At 42.3% G+C, this 23,695-nt stretch overlaps 1 protein-coding gene across 1 annotated transcript in view; it reads left to right on the top strand.

Annotated features, from left to right (window-relative positions):
* HIBCH (3-hydroxyisobutyryl-CoA hydrolase) overlaps positions 1 to 23,695 on the top strand; it is a 206,669-nt gene that overhangs the window by 45,571 nt on the left and 137,403 nt on the right. The window contains exons 4-5 of the mRNA XM_063430164.1: positions 13,617 to 13,701; positions 16,997 to 17,077. Coding sequence (XP_063286234.1) covers positions 13,617 to 13,701; positions 16,997 to 17,077 — 166 coding nt within the window. The remainder of the gene's footprint in view (positions 1 to 13,616; positions 13,702 to 16,996; positions 17,078 to 23,695) is intronic.

Below are 23,695 nucleotides of genomic sequence, written 5' to 3'. Positions count from 1 at the left end.
CCAAGATGGGACCTTCTAGTTCAAGGAAAAGAATCCCAGGGATCCCACTGATTTTGCATTATGGTTAGTTGTATAACCATTTAATTATATATTCGGATATAATAATACTAATAGGTAAAACGAAACTGCATATAAATGTAACGCATTTCAATCATCCTGAAGCACCTGACCAACTGCTTCCAACCCCATACCCTCACCCCCCCCCCCCCCCCACCAACTTTTTTCTTCAATGGAAACGGTCCCCGGTGCCAAAAAGTTTGGGGACCATTGTTATAAACCACGTAAATATTAATGAGGAAGAACAGCTGTTAGAGCAAATTAGGAAAGCTGCAAATTGGGTAACACATTAATTATTGGATATTTTAATTACCTAGACATAAATTAGGATAGAGGGACTAGTACTTCAGCAAGGGGAATCAGGTTTTTGAATGTGTTAAATGACACCTCCATGTAACAACGGGTACAAGCACCAACAAGAAAGGATGCTTGTCTGGATCTGGTTATAACAAACAATGTCGATCTTTTGTACCAACATTCAAGTAGGGGAACATTTGGGAAATTTTGATCACAATATGGTAATTTTTAAAGCAAAAGCACGTGGGGTATACTAAAACGTACGATGTAAAAAAAGCCAATTTCAATCAGATTAGGGCAGCTCTACAACATATTGACTGGCAAAAACTCTTTATTTAAAAAAAAAAAAAAAAAAACACTGAGGATAAGTGGAAACTCTTCAAACAAATATTAGAAAGGTACCTTTCTCAGTATGTACCTGGGTAATAAATATAAAAGAAACACATTGAAACAATGTGGCTTAGTAGAAGAGAAGTAAAACAAGAGATTAAAAATAAGAAAAGGGCATTTAAAGCATTTTATTCTGACAAATCAGAGGCATCCTATATAACATATAAGATAGCCAATAATGCTTGCAAAAAAAGCAATTAAAGTGGCTAAACTAGAAAATGAGAAATTGATAGCCAAAGAATGCAAAACCAACCCCCCAATTTTTTTTTTCAAGTTCAGCAATTCTAAAAAAACAAAAAATGAAAGTATAGGTACACTGGAAACAGAGATGGGTCTGTTAGTTAATGAAGACCAGGAAAACGCAGAAATTTTAAATAACGAGAATCGTATGGCAAGAAATATGCAAATGATTGCTGCAAAAAAACTTGCAGATAACTTGTGATTGGATAACTCAAGACAAGGTGCTACAGCAGTTATAGAAAATTAATGTAAATAAAGCTCCGGGGGCCTGACGGTATTTATCCACGAGTACTTAAGGTGCTAAGTAGGGAAATAAGTGAACCGCTGTATTTAATCTTCCACGTTTCTTTTGTTTCAGGTATTGTACTGGAGGATTGGAGGAAGGCAGATGTTGTTCCTATATTTAAAAAGGGTTCAAAACCTTGCCTGGGAATTATAGACCTTTGAGCTTAACTTCTGTGACCGGGAAAATATTTGAAGGGCTACTAAGGGATAATATTCAGGAATTCATTGGGAAGAACTTTGTTATTAGACATAATCAGCATAGTTTTATGAAACATAGGTCATTTCAAACTAACCAAATTGCATTCTGCTAAGAAGTAAGTAGAAGTATAGATCAGGGTGTTGCAGTGGATGTGATCTACTTGGATGTTTCCAAGGCATTTGATATGGTTTCTCACAATAGGTTAGTCTTCAAAGTAAAATAAATTGGTCTAGACTCTAGATGAATATTCTTATTCTTGGGTAGAACATTGGCTTAAGTATAGAGTACAACGAGTTGTCATTAATGGTAAATTTTAAAGCTGGACAAAATTGGTAAGTGGTGTCTCTCAGGGTTCTGTTTTGGGACTGCTTCTATTTAAAATATTTATAAATGATCTTGAAATAGGCATTGAAAGCCATGTTTTATTGTTTGCAGATGACACAAAACTTTGATAAACGGAATGGAGCATTTTAGTTACGAAGAAAGGTTAAAAAATGTAAATCTCTCTCGTTTAGAAAAATGGCGCTTCAGAGGAGATATGATTACATTATACAAATATATTCAAGGCCAGTACAAACCATTATCTGTAAATCTATTCATAAACAGGGCTATACATAAGACACAAGGTCACGCATTTAGGCTGGAAGAATGGAGATTTAATCTAAGGCAAATAAACATTTTCTTTTACAGTAAGAACTATAAGGATATGGAAGAGGTGGTTTTATGAGAGTCCATACAGTTGTTTAAATAGTAATTGGATACATACTTGCAAAAACATAACATACAGGGATATAATTTCTAATTAGTGGGGTAATAGCTGCTTGATCCAAGGAGACATCTGACTGCTATTTTGGGGTCAAGAAATAATTTTTTCCTAGTTTGTTGCAAAATTGGAAGCGCTTCAGACTAGGTTTTTGGCCTTCTTTTGGATCAACAGCAAAACAATATGTGAGGATAACTGAACTTGATGGATGCAAGTCTCTTTTCCGCTATGTCATTATGTAACTATGAAGAGAGAGAAATATTTGGAAGTATTTTCTCCAGCAGTGTACTAATGCCATGAGTATAGCACTGCAAAAGTTAAAGGGACACTATAGTCACCTGTCAGGATCGGGACAGGGATCCAACACGCAGAGTACAAAGTGTAGTAGGTACGTATACCGGACCTTAGAATGGCCGGACTTAACGTAGGGAGTAAGTAGAGAATGGTCAGAGACAAGCCGAGGTCGAGGGAACGAGAAGACAGGTAAGCGAGAGACAAGCCGGGTCAAAGGATAACAGAGATAAGCAGAATGATACAAACAAGCCGGGTCAGAACCAAAGAGACAATAGACATACAAGAGCACTGAGTGACTAGACTGGCTAGAACCACGACAGGGCAATGAGCAAATGCGGCAAGCTCTATTAAATACCCCGGTTCTAGGAGGTAATCACACCCCCGACGAGTCCTGGTTCGTGTTCAGGGTTTGAGTGACAGGTCGAGCCGGCTTGGCGTCATGACGTCGGCTACTGAGCGTCACGTCATAAAAGGGCGTGGATCCCTCGCGGCCGGCGTGTACCCGACCGGAGGGACCGCGAGGAACGGGGGAAACAGCCCTTCTGAACGGGAAAACGTCTAAGTCTCTCCTCTTATCAGAGGTAGAGACTACAGGTACCCTGACAGTACCCCCCCCCTCAGAAACGCCCACCGGGCGGAGGCATCCGGGACGAGATGGAAAGCGGGAGTGAAAAGCCCTGCGGAGGCGAGGAGCATGAACATCCTCCTGAGGTACCCAAGTCCTCTCCTCAGGACCATATCCCTTCCAGTCGACAAGATACTGTAACCTCCCTCGAGAAATTCGAGAATCGATGATGGAGTTGATCTCGTACTCCTCCTGGCCCTCAACCTGAACAGGGCGGGGAGAGGAAACAGTGGAGGAAAATCTGTTGCAAATTAACGGTTTCAGCAAGGAAACATGAAAAGAGTTAGGGATGCGTAAGGCAGATGGAAGTACTAGACGATACGCAACCGGGTTAATACGAGCCAGGACCCTGTTAGGGCCAATGTAACGAGGCGCGAACTTCATAGAAGGAACCTTTAAACGAATGTTTTATGTACTCAACCATACCCTATCACCAGGAACAAAAACAGGAGCCGCCCTTCTGCGTTTATCAGCGTGTTTCTTGAACAACATGGAATTATGTAGGAGAATTTGTCGAGTCTGATCCCACAACTTCCTCAGATTGGCAACATGAACATCAACCGACGGTACCCCTTGGGAAGGAGAGACCGAGGGAAGAATGGAAGGGTGAAAGCCATAATTCATGAAAAAAAGGCTAGAACGAGTGGAATCACAAACAAGATTATTGTGTGCGAACTCTGCCCAAGGAATCAAACCGACCCAATCGTCCTGATGTTCGGAGACAAAACAACGCAAATATTGTTCAATTTTTTGATTGGTACGTTCAGCAGCTCCGTTAGACTGAGGGTGATAAGCAGAAGAAAAATTCAATTTGATGCCCAATTGAGAACAGAAAGATCTCCAGAAACGTGAAACAAATTGGGAACCTCTATCAGAAATAATTTCGGAAGGTATCCCATGTAAACGAAAAATTTCTTTAGCGAATATTTCCGCCAATTCAGGAGAAGTCGGAAGTTTAGGTAAAGGCACAAAATGAGCCATCTTAGTAAACCTATCGACTACAGTGAGAATAACAGTCTGTTTTTTAGAAATAGGCAAATCAACAATAAAGTCCATGGCCAAACAGGACCATGGTCTTTCTGGAATGCCCAAGGGCTGTAATAGACCACATGGAAGAGTATGAGGTTGCTTAGTCTTAGTACAGATCTCACACACTGCAATGAAATCCTTAATATCCTTTCGTAAAGAAGGCCACCAGAAATCTTTAGAGATTAAGGAATATGTCTTGCGAATACCAGGATGCCCCGCCACCTTACTCTCGTGGAAACACTGTAAGAGCTCCCTTTGGAGTTCAGGGGGAACGAAGTGTCTTGCCACAGGAGTCTGCCTAGGTGCCAGATGTTGCAACTTCATGATACGGTCAAGCAGTGGAGAATGAATTTTAAGACTTGTGTTGGCGATAATATTGCACTTGGGGACTATTGAGGACAACACTGGCTCAGACACAGTAGAAGGTTCATATTGGCGAGACAAAGCATCGGCTTTAGAATTCTTAGAACCAGGTCTGTAAGTGAGTACGTAATTGAAATGGGTGAGAAATAAAGACCAACGAGCTTGCCTGGAGGACAATCGCTTGGCCTCCCCAATATAGGACAAGTTCTTGTGGTCCGTCAAAATAGTAACAGGATGTAAGGTCCCTTCCAATAAATGTCTCCATTCCTTTAAAGCCATGATAACTGCTAGTAGTTCCCTGTCACCAATGTCATATCTGCTCTCCGGGCCAGATAGCTTTTTGGAAAAAAAACCACATGGATGTAATGGTTTATCCACACCTAACCTTTGGGACAGGATAGCGCCTACACCTGTCTCTGAGGCGTCTACTTCGAGTAGGAAAGGCAGAGTAGTATCAGGGTGAACTAAAATTGGTGCGGAAGCAAAAAGTTCTTTGAGGGTTTTGAAAGCAAGAAGTGCTTCAGTAGACCAATTCTTAGTGTCAGCCTCCTGTCTGGTCATATTGGTGATAGGAGCAATAATTGACGAGTAACCCTTAATGAAGCGCCTATAATAATTGGAGAATCCAATAAACCTCTGAATGGCCTTGAGACCCTTAGGTAAGGGCCAGTCTAAAATGGACTGGAGTTTATCCGGATCCATCTTAAACCCTTCCCCAGAAATCACATAACCAAGAAAGTTTGTCTGGGACTGATCAAAACTACATTTCTCCAGTTTGCAGTACAAGCCATGTTGAAGAAGTTTGCGCAAAACCCTCCTGACTTGTCTGTGGTGAGTCTCAATGTCCCTAGAATGTATAAGAATATCATCCAGGTATACAATAACGCAGTCCTGTTGAAACTCCCTAAGAACTTCATTGATTAAGTCCTGAAATACTGCCGGCGCATTGCAGAGACCAAAAGGCATTACGGTATACTCGTAGTGCCCATATCGAGTGTTGAACGCCGTCATCCACTCGTGACCCTGCTGAATCCTCACCAAGTTATATGCCCCTCTGAGATCTAACTTGGTGAAAATCTTGGAACCCTTTAAACGATCAAAGAGCTCGGTAATCAAAGGAATCGGGTAGGCATTTCTAACGGTTATTTTGTTCAAACCTCGGTAGTCAATGCAAGGTCTCAGTGTACCATCCTTCTTTTTAACAAAAAAAAAAACCAGCCCCGGCAGGGGAGGAAGATCTCCTAATAAATCCTTTGTCTAGATTTTCACGAATATACTCCTCTAGGACTAAGTTCTCTTTAGTAGACAAAGGGTATACATTGCCCCTGGGAGGCATGGTACCAGGGAGAAGATTAATCTTACAATCAAAGGACCTGTGTGGGGGTAAAGTATCGGCCTTCTTTTTGTCAAATACCGCCTTTAAGTCCAGATACAGTGGAGGTATTTGTACTTCTGTAGGGTCGGTAGACTGAGTGGATGCATTAACTATGCAAAGCGGTGAGACTTTCTGTAAACACTTCTCCTGACAATTCTGACCCCATGAGATTATCTCCCCTAATTCCCAATCGATAATAGGGTTATGTCTCTTTAACCAAGAATACCCCAGGACTATGGGAACAGAAGGAGATGAAATGAGTAACAGAGATATGTCTTCCTCGTGTAAAATACCAACAGTTAAGTTAACGGGTATGGTTTCACGAAAAATCACAGGCTCAACTAAAGGTCTACCATCTATGGCCTCAACGGCCAAGGGCGTCTCCCTTAACTGAGAAGGAATAGTGTGTTTAGTGACAAAAACTTGGTCGATAAAGCTCTCAGCAGCTCCGGAATCTATCAATGCCACAGTCTCTACTACTCCCCTTTCCCAAGTTAAGGAAACGGGTAGCACAAGCCTATGATCTTTATAATTATGAGTAGAGGACAAAATAGAAACACCCAAGGCCTGTCCTCTAGAGAAACTTAGGTGCGAGCGTTTCCCGATCGATTAGGACAATTTAGGCGTAAGTGACCTCTGACTCCACAGTACATACACAGCCCCTCCCTTCTCCTGTACTGTCTCTCCTCTTCTGAGAGCTGAGTATTGCCTATCTGCATAGGTTCTGGAAAAGGTAAGGTTTTGATCTCAGGGCTTAGAAATGAGGGAGCTAGTTTGAAGGAAGGTCTACAGGTTCTATCTCGAGTGTTCTGTCTCTCTCTTAAGCGTTCATCAATGCGAGAGATAAAAGAAATTAAATCCTCCAAATTCTCAGGAAGCTCTCTAGTAGCAACCTCATCAAGTATTACATCTGATAATCCGTTTAAAAATACGTCTATATAAGCCTGTTCATTCCACTTAACTTCTGCCGCCAAGGACCTGAACTCTAGTGCATACTCCACAAGAGTTTGGTTATCTTGTCTAAGGTGCAACAGTAATCTGGCTGCATTGACCTTTCTACCAGGAGGGTCAAAAGTTCTTCTAAAAGCAGCTACAAAGGCATTATAATTATATACTAACGGATTATCGTTTTCCCACAACGGATTGGCACATCTCAGAGCTTTCTCAACGAGTAAGGTGATAATAAATCCGACCTTCGCCCTATCTGTAGGATAGGAACGGGGTTGTAATTCGAAGTGGATACTGATTTGGTTTAAAAAACCTCGACACTTCTCAGGAGAACCACCATAACGTACAGGTGGGGTGATACGAGAGGAGGCACCTACAGTGGCTACCTCTAAACCTGAACTTACAGGGGAGATAGAATTATTACGCATCTCTTCTGGTGGGTTATTAGGACGAGATAATAACGCCTGTAGTGCTAAGGCCATCTGATCCATTCTATGTTCCATGGCGTCAAACCTAGGATCGGAAGGGCCAAGCTGACTACTTGTACCTGCAGGATCCATTGGCCCTGTCGTAATGTCAGGATCGGGACAGGGATCCAACACGCAGAGTACAAAGTGTAGTAGGTACGTATACCGGACCTTAGAATGGCCGGACTTAACGTAGGGAGTAAGTAGAGAATGGTCAGAGACAAGCCGAGGTCGAGGGAACGAGAAGACAGGTAAGCGAGAGACAAGCCGGGTCAAAGGATAACAGAGATAAGCAGAATGATACAAACAAGCCGGGTCAGAACCAAAGAGACAATAGACATACAAGAGCACTGAGTGACTAGACTGGCTAGAACCACGACAGGGCAATGAGCAAATGCGGCAAGCTCTATTAAATACCCCGGTTCTAGGAGGTAATCACACCCCCGACGAGTCCTGGTTCGTGTTCAGGGTTTGAGTGACAGGTCGAGCCGGCTTGGCGTCATGACGTCGGCTACTGAGCGTCACGTCATAAAAGGGCGTGGATCCCTCGCGGCCGGCGTGTACCCGACCGGAGGGACCGCGAGGAACGGGGGAAACAGCCCTTCTGAACGGGAAAACGTCTAAGTCTCTCCTCTTATCAGAGGTAGAGACTACAGGTACCCTGACATCACCACAGCTTAGAGCTTAATGTAGTTGTTTTGGTGTGTATAGCATGTCTCTGTTGGCTTTTTAATGTAACCAGTGTTTACATTACTGCCAAGGAACACCTCTAGTGGCAGTCACTGAGACGGCCACTAGAGGTGCTTCCTAAGTCAGTGTTGCACAATATTCTTTTAACTAATTAACATACTTTGCCTGGCATTTGCTAACAAGTATGCAACTAAAATAATTAAAAAAAAAAAGCACAACCATTAGTTTTAGCTATCTATTTGGTTGTTCTAAAATTAGCCAGTGACTGTGCCTCTTTAAGCTCTTGTATTGATAGAAGCACTCTCATTTAATTAAATTGTGAAATACTCTCATCACAAGCTGGAATTCTATACATACTCAACATTACAGTAACTAATGGTTGTTTGTAGGCAGAGATGTATAGATAATCCATGTAATTGCACAATACAGGAAGCTCTGTGTCTGTAGATGTATAATGATACTCTATAATCGCTAATTTACAGAGATCAATATCTGCTTTAAAATGGAGCTGTCACTACAGATAGATATATATGTATATATACACACATACACAGATACACACACGCATATATATTTATTTATTTACACACTAGGAGTCTATCTGGTGTCTATCTGTCTGTATGTATGTTTGTGTCTTTGTATGTATGTGTCTGTATGTATGTATGTGTGCCTTGTCTGTATGTGTGTGTGCCTGTCTGTCTGTCTGTATGTAGCTTTGTATGTTTGTTGTGTGTGTGTGTGTCTGTCTGTATGTGTGTGTGTCTGTTTCTATGTATGTGTCTTTGTATATATGTGTCGTGTGTGGATGTGTCATTCGGCACGTTCCAGGGAGGGAGTCAGCGGTGCTTGGAGAGCGTTTCTCCCCTGACCGTTCCAGGGAGGGAGTCAGTGGTGCTCACTGAGCCGGGTGAGGATGGCGCCATTTTTTCTCTCCGCCTCGTGGTTCGTAGGTCATCTGGCATGGATAAGTATATATCCTTTGGGCCCGGGATCGACCCCACAGACCCTCCTTGTATGGGTGTAGGTGTCATAGGGTGCATGGTCTTCCCCATTTTGCAGGTTTTCCGTACGTTATGCTGGTGATTAGTGTGCTTAAGCAGGCTGGTGCCGGGGGCTGCGGTGTCGTGCGTCTTACTCCATTACCCGGCAGGCCACGCCCCCCAGACTCTCTCATTTTTTATTTTTTTTTGCCTTTTTTTAGATTAAGAGCAAAAACAAACGTGAGAAAGACTAAACTTGATGGTCGCAAGTCTCTTTTCAGCTATGTAACTATGTATGTAATTTAAACAAATAAAGGTTATTTAGTTTCTCCAATGGCCATGAGAGAGTTTAGCCCACCTGCCACATCAAGGCAAACCTCTCAGGTGGGTCCTACACTAACATTTCACCTTCCTTGCTTTCTGTCTCATTAGATATATCTTTGCCAGAAGCTCAAGTAAGCAAGGTGAAAGGTTAGTATAGGATCCGCCTGAGAGGTTTGCCTTCGCGTGACAGGTAAACTCTCTCATGGCCACTTGAGAAACGAAATAACCTCCATTTGTTTAAATATGCATAGGGATTTGGGAAGAGTGCAGGTAACTTTCTTTTTCAGGAGTAATGGGAGTTTGAATGCAGGACTTGTTTTTTTTGTATTTTTTGTATGTATGTTATTTGCAAAGCTTTTCTACCTGTATTGAATTAGTTGAAAAGCTATTAAATCTGGGCCTTAGTTACTTGAATTACTCTTATTTTTATTTTTTTTATATTTGTGTTTTAGGAAATTGTATTTTATAATTGACATGGTATGCCTGACTGTCCTAGCACAGCCAGAGCAAACAGTGTTAACTAATTTAACCCAATGGTGTGGTATATGCAAGAAACGCAAAGGTGCAGAGACGTGAGAGTTTTATTATAATATGTGCATCTACTGCTTCTTCTATGAACAAAAACATTGGGTTTTAGGAGAATGTTAAGGTAAAAAGTTTATCTTTTATAACAGAAAAATAGATAAGGAACATATTGCCAACACAAGTACAATAACATATTACAATCCATTGCATGATGTGTTTAACCCCTTAAGCATACTGGGCAAAAATTTTCCATCATTGCAGCCCCCCCTTAAGGACACTGGACGGAAATGATGTCCATAATGAAAATTAACCCCTGATTGCCACAATCGCGGCAATCGTGGGATTAATGTTCCTGTAGTGTGTCTCCGTGTCGGAGGCACACTACTGCGGGCAGTTTCACTGAATCAGCCCATGTGATCGCTCTGACCGGGAGTCAGAGCGATTACACGTGCTGCAGTGAAACCTGATCTGTTTCCCTGCAGCTCCATGTGAGCTGTGAACTGCAGAGAGACAGATCGGTACAGAGCAGAAAATGCAGACTTCTAAATTAAACACACTGTGGAATAAAGGAAGCAAAAAAATAGACCTCAGGAGATGTGTAAGGAAACAGAAGGCTGTGCAACAGGCAGGGGACGAGTGGTTAGGGATGATGAAGTGGGTTAACTCCTAAATGATAAACTCGAGTAGTGAGACTGCAATGGCATGGTTTATACACCAAAAAAGTTAATTATAAATATCTAAGAAATGTCTTTACTTTCGCTCTGCCCCAAATCTTTATGCACATTTAATTAACTGAGTATCAGTCAGTCTTGGGTTACTAATTCTTGCCCTAGGTGCCAGACGGGAGCCTAGGAGACCTTTGATTCCCAGTTACCAGCAGGGAAAGAGTTACCAGCTGGTAAATACTGTTTGTACCAATACTGTTTACCCAGTTACCAGCTGGTAAATCATGCTTGATGGAATTATTCCCTCATGGGTCTTTTAGTGACGAACCGCCATACTGGAATATTTTCATCATGCGTTCCTAGGGGGTTAAGCTAAAATCTAAAAGGTCATTGTTTTGGGGTGAATCATGGCGGAGATATATAGAAGATTACCAGACAGTTTTTTTTTTCATAAAATTAAAATATTGAGCCTATCCACCTGCAAAGTGAATGGAATAAATTATTTCAGTATTCGTTCAATTGTGAATGCTACAGATGTAGAACTCTGTTAGAAAAAGCAAAAGTCTGCTAGGCACCAGTCTATACTAAAAGACAAAAATTGCTAACCTTTTGGAGCTACACATGCATGATAAAAGAACAATACAGTCTGAAATATGACATATATATCTGTTATGGCCATAGTGTACTGATTTGGATACCTTAAACATATTTATTTAGGGCAGAATATATCATTTAAAAAGTAAGAAGTATAGTGAGTCTCCTGGTTGTCACCAACACCCTGGTTAACTCCAAAAAGCTGTGATAAACACAAAAGGCAAAATAACAACAGCAAAAAACAACAGCAAAAAACAGCAAAAAACAGGTGTGAGGAAGGCTGAACTTGATGGACGCAAGTCTCTTTTCAGCTATCTAACTATGTAACTATGTAAATGGTGTGGTATGCTACAATTACATGTGTGAGGATCACCAATGAGATACTATACATACAGTGGTTATCGGTCTCCTAAAATATACTGGTAGTACTCCAGTTAGGAAATGATATTCCAGCTTTTAATCACTTTAAACATAAACATAAAACTAAACATGTACCTTGGTGCATTCAGGAGCTGACTCCGAACATCTTGGAGTCCCTTTGTGGCAGGTCTTTTGACCTATTGACGTGCCTTTCTGGCCACTGTTAGTGGAAGACCACTTGTGAGTGCATTAAACACCTTATCTTTTATCATTGTATCTCACAGTTTGTTTTTTTTTTGACAATCTTTATTTAGGTTTTTGTCAATAGAAAACAATTTAACCAACATACATACTTCAGTGTAACAATATTTCGTTAATGTCCGCGTCTGATGTGCTAACGGGTTAATTTATGGGGACTGTTGGGAGGCTCCCCTTATGTTCTCGCATACCCTAACCCGTATGACTCTCTCTGGTAGACTACGTGGCTACTATTGGGGCTCCGCTTGTGTTTGAGTCTGTAGGGGTTGATGGTTCCAGCCTCAAAATGTCCGTTGAAGGTGCATTTCTCCCTTTCCCCTCCCTCCGTCCCAGGCCCCCGTCCCATGGTCTCAAATTGGGGGCGAAGAGGGTTGTGTGTAGTGTTTCGGGGGTTGGTAGGCTGGGATTATAGCTTGCACTACGGTTAGGCCGGGGTTCCCCGGCTCGGGGGGTGGGTCATGCCCTGTCTTCTAGTGGGAATAAAGGGGGTTGCCTTGTGGAGTGGCCCAACTTTAGGGTCCCGGTGCTGCCAGTCGGTGGAGTTGGTAGTGTCATATTGTTAGGCTGGTGCCCTTGTGCGTTGAAGCGACTAGCCGCCGCCGAGCGGCTCTCTCGTTCAGGATGGCAGAATTGATCTTCCCTAGTCATGTCTCGTCGTCGTTGTCTTGGGATTGGGTGGTGTTGGGGTCATGTAATGCCAGGGGTGGTTAACGTCGCCCAATGGCTGCAGGCGTCACTTGGTTCCCGGTCGGGGGTGAGGGGTCTATGTGCTGGCCAACCCCCTGGGTGATCTATTCGATTCTATGGCAGTACCTATGGTCTCTTCTGGAGTCCGTCTGGTTTCGGGGCCCGTCCGGGTTACGTGGTCCCCCATTTCCCAGAGGGAGCCAGCCCGTCATGTGGGGGTAGTTTGTGTAGGGTTTCCACCCGTCGGTCCGGTCTTCTTGCAGTTTGCCACGTGAGCGTCCCTCCCTGTCCCGTCTACTTCCAGTTTGTGGCAGCCTGTGGTGTCTGGTCCGGCCGTGTTGTATGTGTGGCTGTATCAGTCCTTTTCGTGCTCGTGTGTGATTCGTGGGGGGTCAGTCTTAGGAGAGTGGTTGCCCTTGTCATTTGTTCTTAGTCCTTTTGGTTGAGGAAGTCGGTCGGGTCTATTTGGGCGCAAGTGCGGAGTTAGAGTGGTTGTCTACGGTCTGTCCACCTCTCATCTGCGTAGGGGGGCCGGTCAGGGGAGGGAGGGGTGGGGGTGTGCGCCCCAGGGGGCGCGGGGATGATGGCGGGGGGAGGGGGTTTCCTGCGTCCCAGTGTCCCGCGCGCTCTCGTTATCTTTCATCGGCTCCTTGTATCTCACAGTTTTACACTATGTTTTGTTTTAGGTTTTTAAGTGATTAAAAGCTGGAATATCATTTCCTAACTCGAGTACTACCAGTATATTTGGGAGACCGATAATGAGTGTATGTATATTATTTAATTGGTGATCCTCACACATGTAATTGTGTAGCACACCACACCATGTCTTTTGCCTTTTGTATTTAAAAAGTAAGCACAGTTTTCATTTATTGCACATTTTCTTTCTACCTTCTACTGATTAGTAAGGTTTTCAGTTTCTATAAAAACAAAGTGAAATGATGGTGACAAAGGCGTGAGTGATTTTAACAAGACAATGTCACCAAGAAAATAGTAGGCTTTGAGTGTAAAAATGAGTGTAAAAATGAAAAGAAAATGCAACAAAATCTGTAAGTCTAGAGAGAATGAATAGGGAAAAAATTGAGATGATTGGCAAAGAGAAGTGGGGAACTTCTAACATTATCAGTAAGCATAATAATCCCCTTTTATCTCATATTGTGACAAGATTAATTGTGTATAAATGTCTCTATCTCTTTAATTTTAGCGTTGGGAAGAAGACAAAGACACCTTTCTAGTTATTATTAAAGGAGCTGGAGAGAAAGCATTTTGTGCCGGTGGAGATATCAGAGGTAAAGAGCTAAACAATTTCGAAATCACACTTTCTGTCTGTCACTGTAAACATATGGGGGTAGATTTATCAAAGTATTATGTTCTAAGAAGTGGTTTAAAGTACTAAACATCGGGTAGTTACCTTGAAACCAGCGCACCTTCCATTTGTGATTCCTTCCCTTTTACATTTTTGCATCACTTTTTTTTTTATAATAGAACACACTGATAAATCTTTGCCATTGTGTTGACCACTTTTTCTGTACTCCGCATGATGTACACCTTTCTTATAACACTCTTGCCTGGTGTTTAAATAGTGGAGAGGCAAGCATACCTTTTTATTTTTGTATATGTAATACTGATAACGGCTTGTTCAATGTCATTTATCACACAATTCACCCATTTTAAAGAGTTCCACTGGTATTGTCAAGTCGACATTAGAGGTTTTATGGACAGCGAATAATTGTGTTAATTCCACAATATCAATGCTAGAGTGGGTGGTCTCTGGGCCCTCAGTTTGTATCAAACTAACGGTAGTTATAAACCATATAATACTAAACAAGGTAATGGTCCCATGTTCCTCCGATCCACCATTACCACCTCAGCGTACCAAGGTCACAGACAACGTTGTTCTCTAGTTCATGAGCTTTCATGATCGAACAAATCGAATTTGGTCAAAATTTTAGAATTTGAAAGGATACATATTTACCGAAAACAAAATGTTTCTAAACGAACTGAGCAGAAGATTTTCAGATTCTGTTTCACATATGGCTTCCCTGATTTGGTACCCTGGTGTGGGATTCCCCTACTTGGGATCACCTCCCATATTAGGGCTCTGTTTAGAAGATGGTTCCCCAAACTTGGTATCCTGGTGTTTGATTCCCCAACTGAGGATACCAAGTTAAGGTGCTGTTTAGTAGATGAGTGCCTTATTTGGTACCATGATGGGACATTCCTATACCAAATTAGAACATTGTTTAGTGTATTTCTTTGGGAAACTGGTTTTATTATTATGCTGTTTTGCAGGATGTGAAAAGTGCTGCTCTTTGTGACATTGAAAACCACAGCGTTGGTGTAGTAGCACTTTTCACACAATGCACATCACTCTGCTAAACGTTTGTATTCTCCCTTTTTTTTTAAAAAAAAACTGTGTTCAACACTGCTATGCAGGGCGTGAAAAATGCTTCCAATTCGTGACTTTTAAAACCATTGTACTTTTGGGCTGCAACACTCCCTGCACAATAGTTTTTTTAAAGGATTTTATTCTTACTGTTCTTTAAGAATTGGACAACACAGAAACATGGAGACACATACATCCATATGCCTTTATATAGAGGCAAAAGGCTTTATAAAGCAAGCCCATAGTCTTAATATGTTGCTGTATACATGTATGGGTTTGGCTTTGCCTATATAAAGGCATATGCATGTTATTGTCTTCATGTTTCTGTGTTTTCCAACACTAGAGTAGTTTCATTAACACCTGGATGAGGTGTTTTATGAGGATTGTTGCCCTTCAAATTAATTAATTCCTGTGAAAAGGGGATTTGGTGTTACCCACAAATATCACTTAAGCATACCTTGAGCCTCACCAGACTCTCGCACAGCGATTGTAACAATTAAAGAGATTCTTTAGGGCCAGGAAAACAAAGCCATTTTCCTGGCACTATAGGTTCCTACTGTGCCTCCCTCCTGCAGAGCTGAAGGTGTTAAAACCCCTTCGGTCACTTGCCTGAATCCAGTGCCAATGTCCTTTGGCGCTGGGTCAGGATCTGCCCACGCTCCTCCCCCTGCCGACGTCAGCTGACTGGGCAGACCAAATGCACATGCGCGCCAATGGCCATGCCCACATTAGTATTTTCCCATAGGAAAGCATTAATCAGTGCTTTACTTTGGGGATTCCGGTGACGCTGGAAGTCCCCATGCATAGCGTGAGGATGTCCAGCGTCAGTTTAGGCGACCAAAAGTCGTCCATGCACACGGAAGTTCCTCTAGTGGCTGTCTGGTAGACAGCCACCAGAGGAGGAGTTACACCTAGCAGGTAATAATTACAGTTTCTCAGAAATAATTACTACTGTAGGGTTAAGGGACATGGGAGATTGCACCCAGACCACTTCAATGAGCTAAAGTGGTCTGGGTGCCTATAGTGTCGCTCTAAGGAGCACATATATTTAAAACAAGCTCTATTATTGAGAATTCCAATCACTTTTTTCATCCAGTCTCCATGTTGTCAATCACCACATAAAATTAACAAACTTAAAGGGATACTATAGTGCTAGGAAAAAAATGGTGAGGCCTGGCTTTGAAAATGGCCTTCCCCATAGGAAGCATTTGCGCAATGTTTTCCTATGGGGAAATAACTGATGCTAGATGTCTTCATGCAAACCGTGAGGACGTCCAGCATCAGCTGGGCGACCAAAAGGCGCAAGCAGTCAATAGCATGGAGGAAGCGCCTCTAGTGGCGATCTGATAGATAGTAACGGGAGGCAGACTTAGTGCTGCAATGTAAACATTGCAGTTTCTCTGGAACTACAGTGTTTTACATTGCAGGACTAAGGGCAATAGAAACACTGTACCCAGACCACTTCAATGAGCTGAAGTAGTCTTGGTGCCTATAGTGTCCCTTTAATGAAGCAGCGTTGTTGAATAGATCATGCAGTCTCATTTCTCCATTATCTGCCATTTAGGAGTTAAATCACTTTGTTTTTACGGCCCTTGTCACACCTCCCTGCATGTAACTTGCACAGCCTACCTGAACACATAATGCTAATTCTGTTTAATTTAGAATTTCTTATCTCCTGCTCTTTTAATAGTTTGCTAGATCATGATGGGACCTCCCTTTACATAGCAGGAGATACAAACTTTCAAAGTAAGGTACATCTGATTGAAAATGAAATCATTTTGTTTTCACGCAGGCTGTGTCAGTCACAACCAGCAGAGGTGTGGCTAGGGCTGCATAAACAGATATAAAAGTGATTTAACTCCTAAATTGCATAGAATAGAGTGAAACTTCAGAAGCATGTTATATACACAAACTGCCTCATTAACGTAAAGTTCTTTTGGTGATTATAGTATCCCTTTAATGAATAAATGGTCATTTTTCGTTAATAGGGTTCATGGGAGTTTACGGTGAATGATGTTTGGAACATGACATTGAATATGTGGATGGGTTCTTCAGAAAAGCATTGACTGGAATACTACTTCAGAGTCATTATTCAAATAGTTCAATGAAAACTATTATGCATTGTCATATAGCATTATAGGATTTTAATTTTATACAGATATAATCCTGTTTTTTTTTCTTCTCCTTTTTCTATTCAGCCGTTACAGATGCAGGAAAGACAGGTGACCGGCTCGCACAAGATTTTTTCAGGGAAGAATACATTCTGAATAATGCAATTGGTATGATCATCTCATAAAGCTTGACCATGAGAATGTTCTATATAGAAAATACAGTTGTGTAAGGTGACATTTCTGAATTCATGTTTTCCACTCGTTTAGTACAAGTGGTCCGTTTAGTACAAGTGGTCCTCATGCTTTAATGGCTTTACCAGATGATAGGAGATGAGCCTCCTGAAGAACACCATTACTGCAGGCCAGTGGTGTATCCTGGTTTTGTGCTGCCCTAGGCAGGACAAAACTCAGGCGCCCCCCTCCCACCCACGCCACCCTCACCCAACCCTCCCCCCCCCCACCCCCACCGAACCCTTCCCCCGTCCCGCCTTCTAAATACACACACACACACATTCACTGACAAATACGCATACACTAGGTAACAGAAACACACTCACTAGCAGACACACACACAGTCTGACAGACACACACACAGTCTAACAGACACACACTTACAGACACACACACTGACATACACACACACTAACACACACACACACACAGACCCACACACATACAGACATACACACACACACATACAGACATACACACACACACACACATACAGACATACTCACACACACACACACATACAGACATACACACACACACTAACAGACACACACACAGACACACTAACAGACATACACACACTAACAGACATACACACACTAACAGACATACACACACACAAACTAACAGACACACACACAGACCCACTAACAGACATACACACACTTACAGACATACACTTACAGACATACACACACACACACACACACTAACAGACATACACACACACACTAACAGACATACACAGACATACAAACACACTCAATCACTCACATATTTAATACATTTTTTTTTTTTTTAATTTAACCCCCCCCCCCAGCCTCCTTACCTTTGGGAAAGCTGGGGGGGGGATATCTGTCTCCCTGGTGGTCCAGTGGCTGCTGGGAAGTGCGGGTAGGTGGGCGGCCGGCGAGGGAGCACTTCCTCGCGCGCCGCAGAGTGATGCTGGGAGGCGGAGCCGGAATATGACGTCATATTCCGGCTCCCAGCCTCACTCTGCGGCGCGCGAGGGAGCTGAGCAGACCGCTCAGAGGAAGTGCTCCCTCGCCGGCCGCCCACCTACCCGCACTTCCCAGCAGCCCTCCGGCCGCCCAGCATGCCTTGTTAGCCGCAAGGCTAACAAGGCATTTGCCCTGGGCATTTGGGGGCGGCTTTTTTTGCCGCCCCCTGAAAAATGCCGCCCAAGGCAAATGCCTTGTTTGCCTCGCGGCAAATACACCCCTGCTGCAGGCAGGCTTTTTAAATAGTCAAGGGGATGCTCTGGAAAATCTTCTTTGTATGACAAATCTCCACAAGAAAATTAATATGTATGTACAAATTAGTAATTCAGTCCGGTTTACTGCAGAACACTACACTATGGAATTATCTTTACATTACATTTAGCTTCTAGGTTAGAACATTTTTACTTTAAATATAAAGCATTTTTTTTTTACATTGTCTTAATGAAGCTTTGGTTGGAGCCAAAACGTTGCCACTCTGTGATCCAGAATGTCCTGCTTGCAGCTTTACTGAGTTGACTGTGGTGTCTCCGGGTTGTGCAGCACCAGTAACTAGTATGGCAAATAATGCGTTTGTGAGGGCTATTCTTTAAACATTAATTCAATTAAAGTGACCGTATAAGCACCAAAACAACTTTAGCTTAATGGAGTGGTTTTGGTATATAGATCCTAGCCTTGCAGTTTAACTGCTCAATTCTCTGCCATTTAGGAGTTAAATTATGTTGTTTATGTAGCCCTAGTCACTCCTCCCTGCATGTGACCTACACAGTTTCCCTACACATTTCCTGTCAAGAGAGATTTAATGTTTAAACTTCATTTATTGCACAATCGGTTTAATTTAGAATTTCATATCTCCTGCTCTGTTAATAGTGTGCTAGAGCCTGCAAGAGCTGTGTAAGATTTAAAGGTTAATTATCAGTGCAGGAGAATAAATACTTCTAAAGTAACACACTGTGCTACAAGATCTGTTTGAAGATGAAACTATTTTTTAAGCTATTTTTTCTTTCATTTAGGCTGTGTGAGTCACAGGCAGAAGAGGTGTGGCTAGGATATAAACAGAAACAAAAGTGGTTCCTTAATAGCAAAACGTTAAGCTGTGAGACTGCAGGGGCATGACCTATATATCAAAGCTGACTAAGCGAATGTTTTTTTTGGTGCTTAGAGTATCCCTTTAACAAAATCTTATAGCACATAGTTTACATAAAGTAAAAACATTGGAGGTACAAGCATCCCAGTTATGAGCTACTTAAGAATTTCTCTCACAAAAATATCTGAAATTTATTTTCAGAGCAGTATATTATGTTATTAAAGTAATAATCCTTGACGATTTCTCAAATATTGGAATACGGTGACTTTGTTCGGAAATTAAGCAATGTTTTAGAGAAAGAGTCCATACCCGTGCTGACAAAACTCCTCGTCTTGACTGCACGTACCCATAATTACTTGCCAGCACGTACACAGACATCCTTGTCATCAGGAACATGCATACCGATTCCTCATGGCACTGCTTCCGTCCATTACCATCTAGGCATGTACACCACAGCATTTAGCATTTTGCAGATGGCCAGAGTCTATCCGTTCAATTTCTTCAGGTCTTACTGCTTCAAAAGGAGATGTGACATCTTTATGAGTTGTACATTGTTTGATATATTTCACATTTAACTCCAGCAAATTTTTATTTTGCATTACAAGAAACTGCAGTGAGAAACACAGGAAAACGGATCCTAGATATAAGTTTAACAATTAATAAATTGCATATCTGTTCATACAATTTTCAGCTGATTAGAACAAAATATAAAACGTCTTTCTTTGTAAGAAAATCTATGTTGAAGGGTATTCTTTCCCTTTAAATACATTTTTAATGGGCATTCTTTCTCTGTAAATAGGTTTATTGTAAATAACTGTTACCTTTACATGATTTGTGACTTGTGCCTCAAGTCACTAAAGCTTTGTCTTAAGATATTTCCTGTACACACTTTCCATCAGCCAACAGGATGATGCAATTGTATTTACCAATTTTTTTAGCCAGCAACTAGCATTAGCCCCTGTGCTTCTCAGCAACTCCCAACATACAGCAAAACTTTGACTTTATCACGCAGCTGCACATCTATACATTTAATTTCAGAAGTGTATCTATTATTTTTTTATTTGACATTAGTATGAAAAAAACCTTACTTACTTTCTCTAGTTAGAGCTTTATATAATAAATGAATACATATTTATATTGTATTAAAAGTGATGCAGGGAAGAAGCACCTTCAGGGTGTCCTCATATCCTCTGGCAGTGAAACAAATATAGAAGATAAGAGGACAACACAGAATAAAGTGTAGTATCTTTGGTAACTGGTGAATTACCGGTAGATAAGCGGAATAACACAATTTTCTTGAGCTGTGATCGGTTACTGATGTGTGTGCCTTGGTGATATAATCCCCGCCTGCGGATATGTTGATGGTCTTGGTCCTTTGTAAAGAGATGTTCCAGGCCAATAAGTCACCTTTGTTGCAAAGCATTTGGAAATATTCTCCTTCAATATGCAACGTTATTGCAGTGGAAATTCACTAGTATATAGAATGGAAATAAAATAGAATATAGTGCCCTCAGTATGGGTGAAGTAAGAATAATAAAGGGAGGCACATATGGTCAGCAAAATAAGGTTTTGCTCATTCCCACATGGCATAGGTGATATCTTCCTCACCAGGAAAATAAAAGTGTCATTCATCTGGATAAAATCTTCAGGAATAATTTCAAGAAGGTTCAAATAGAATAAAACTTGCTTTTTAATAATAATAAAACCAATATACGGCATAAAACACTAGTGCTTTTTTGCCAGAATGGACTTTCTTAAAGAGTTACAGCATTATGGACCTGTGCTCTTTAAATAGTAACAAAAATGAAAAAAAAAGTTCAGATGATGTCATGGGTCATGTGACCAACATGTAATTAACTTGAGTAAAATGCAGTATCAGATAAAAGATTAGAAAGCCATATAACAGTATAATCAGATTGTGTTGAAAAAAGTGAGGCTTAAATAAGAAAAGTTGGGGGCAGAGTTTGTCGACCATCCTGACCAGACACCATTTCCACCAGCTCCTCTGCAAATTTTCACAACCCTACTGATATCAACATCCCTGTTGCCAATCTGGCTTCAAAAAGTATCTCTCGTAAATCAGCAGGACAAGCTGCATTGATAGATGCCTTTCACTTATATGCAAAAGCAGTCCAGTCGGAGTCGCAAATCCAGGGCCTACCTCAAGACACTGTTGCCAGGGTTTGAAGAGTTTCTGAGTGACGGATTTATGAATGCACTTACTACATACCCCTCACCACCTGCACTACCTGCAGGTATGCTGACTTTGGGTCACAGGTCCCCAAAAAACCACAATGCTATGGCCATGCTGCAGAAGCCCAGGCATCCAAGATTCGCTCTCACGAAGGAATCACAGGCTGCAGACCTCATTCTAACCCTGTTTCCATAGGGGCCATGGATGCCAGCAGAGTCCCGAACACCTCCACCTATATCAGGGCTTGCCAATGACTCGACCCCGACCACCAGACATGACCTGAAGGTCCTATTGGCGGACCTTCACAAGCTGCTAGCGGTGGAATCTAACCTAATTAGAACGGAGGTACAAGTGGTCATGGACCGAGTGAGGGCTTCTGAAAATGATTTTGTGGCTGTACAGTCTCACCTTGCCTCGTTGACTGACACAGTGCAACAACTCACGGTGAAGCATCAATCAGTAATGTCACACATAATGTCGGCCATTCAAGATCGTCAAAGATGCTCACACATCAAAATATGGGGCATCCCCACTGCTGTTACGGTGGTGGAGCTCCCACACTACATTAGTATAAAAACAGTTTGCAGATAGGAGTATAGGTTGTGTGCGCCCTTTGACCCGTGCTCCAAGGTGTCTACTTTATAATTACCCCCCGCCAACCTCATTGGTTAGGGGTCGCACCCTTTTGATGCATGAAACCTAATCTTGTGCTCCCGTTCAGGGCACTACATATTATTACCACTGCCATCACGGGCTCGGCTTAACCCTCGTTCGAGGTGCACCCGCAAATTATGCTTCCCTCAACCACTGTTTGTTCTCACATAATTCCATAATCGCTTATGCTATAATATAACTAGACTACGTCTGTAGCTTAAGAAGGTTAATCCTGGCATAATTCTTTACGAAAGCATTGGATCACATCACTATTCAATGTCTCTTTAATTTTTGTCTTAATTTTTTTTTTAAACAAATGGTGCATGACTCCTGATTTGTACACTAATGTTGTATGTGTTCTCTGTCAATCATTGTAAATCATCAAGGGCTTTAAAAATGGAGCATTAAGATGACCGCTGTGGCATACCCAGGGGGTGCCAATATGGCTACCACAAGGCAAAAATCAGGGCAACTTAAAGCCACAACATAATATGATGGGGTAGATGGGTTTCCAGGAGGCGGATGAGTTGGGCTGCACTAAACTTCGCTCGAAACGAGCGTTATGGAAGTGAGGAGGGTACATCACGTTTGTTACAATGGCACCAGTCAGGGGGTGGGATATATTAGGCAGCAAGTGAACAGTCAGTTCTTGCATTTCATGTGTAGGAAGCAGGAAAAATGGGCAAACGAAAAGTGCTGAGTGACTTTGACAAAGGCCAGATAGTAATGGCTAGATGACTAGGTCAGAGCATCTCCAAAACGGCAAGTCTTTTTGGGGTGTTCCTGGTATGCAGTGGTTAGTACCTATTAAGTAGTGCAAGGAAGGACAACCGGTGAATCTGCATCATGGTCATGGGCGCCCAAGGCTCATTGATGCACGTGTGGAGTAAAGGATAGCCCGTCTGGTCTGCTGTCACAAATTGCTGAAAAACAATGCATCGCAGTTTGCTGCATATGGAGCTGCAGACCGATCAGAGCAGTGGCGGAACTACCGCAGTCACAGGGACCCATGCTTTTAGGGCCACTCAATGTAAAAGAATTCCCCGGGGGCCCGGTCAGCGCTGCGGCGCTTTTTAGTAGCGCGACCGGGCCCCTTGTGATGACATCCCAGCGCAGGTAGGAAGTGACTGCCCTGGTCACTTCCTCCCTTCAATCACAGAGCCTGCGCGGAAGAAGAGAGGAGGGAGTCAGAGTGGGAACTCTGAATGCCATCAGGCAGAGGCACTTGACCCCAGGGAGAGTCACCCTCCTGCATCTAAAAGTTAGGAAAGTGAGAGTGACATTTTGCATGCGTTTCTGTGCCCCCCACACCATACAGGGGTGGATGTGTCTCTGTATGTGAGTGTCCCTGTGTGTATGTGTCTCTGTGTATGTGAGTTTCCCTGTGTGTATGTGTCTCTGTGTGTATGTGTGTGTCTGTAGGTGTGTGTGTCTGTATGTGTCTCTGTGTCTGTATGTGTCCCTGTGTGTCTGTATGTATGCGTCTCTGTTTGTGTGTAGGTGTGTATGTGTGTAGGTGTGTGTGTCTGTATGTATGGGTCTCTGTGTGTTTGAATGAATGTGTCTGTGTCTGCATGTATGTATGTTTGTATGTATGGGTCTCTGTGTGTATCTGTATGTGT

This window comes from Pelobates fuscus, chromosome 8 (genome assembly GCF_036172605.1).
Source record: "Pelobates fuscus isolate aPelFus1 chromosome 8, aPelFus1.pri, whole genome shotgun sequence".
NCBI classification, from domain to species: domain Eukaryota; kingdom Metazoa; phylum Chordata; class Amphibia; order Anura; family Pelobatidae; genus Pelobates; species Pelobates fuscus.
This window is presented reverse-complemented; position numbering and strand designations above follow the sequence as displayed.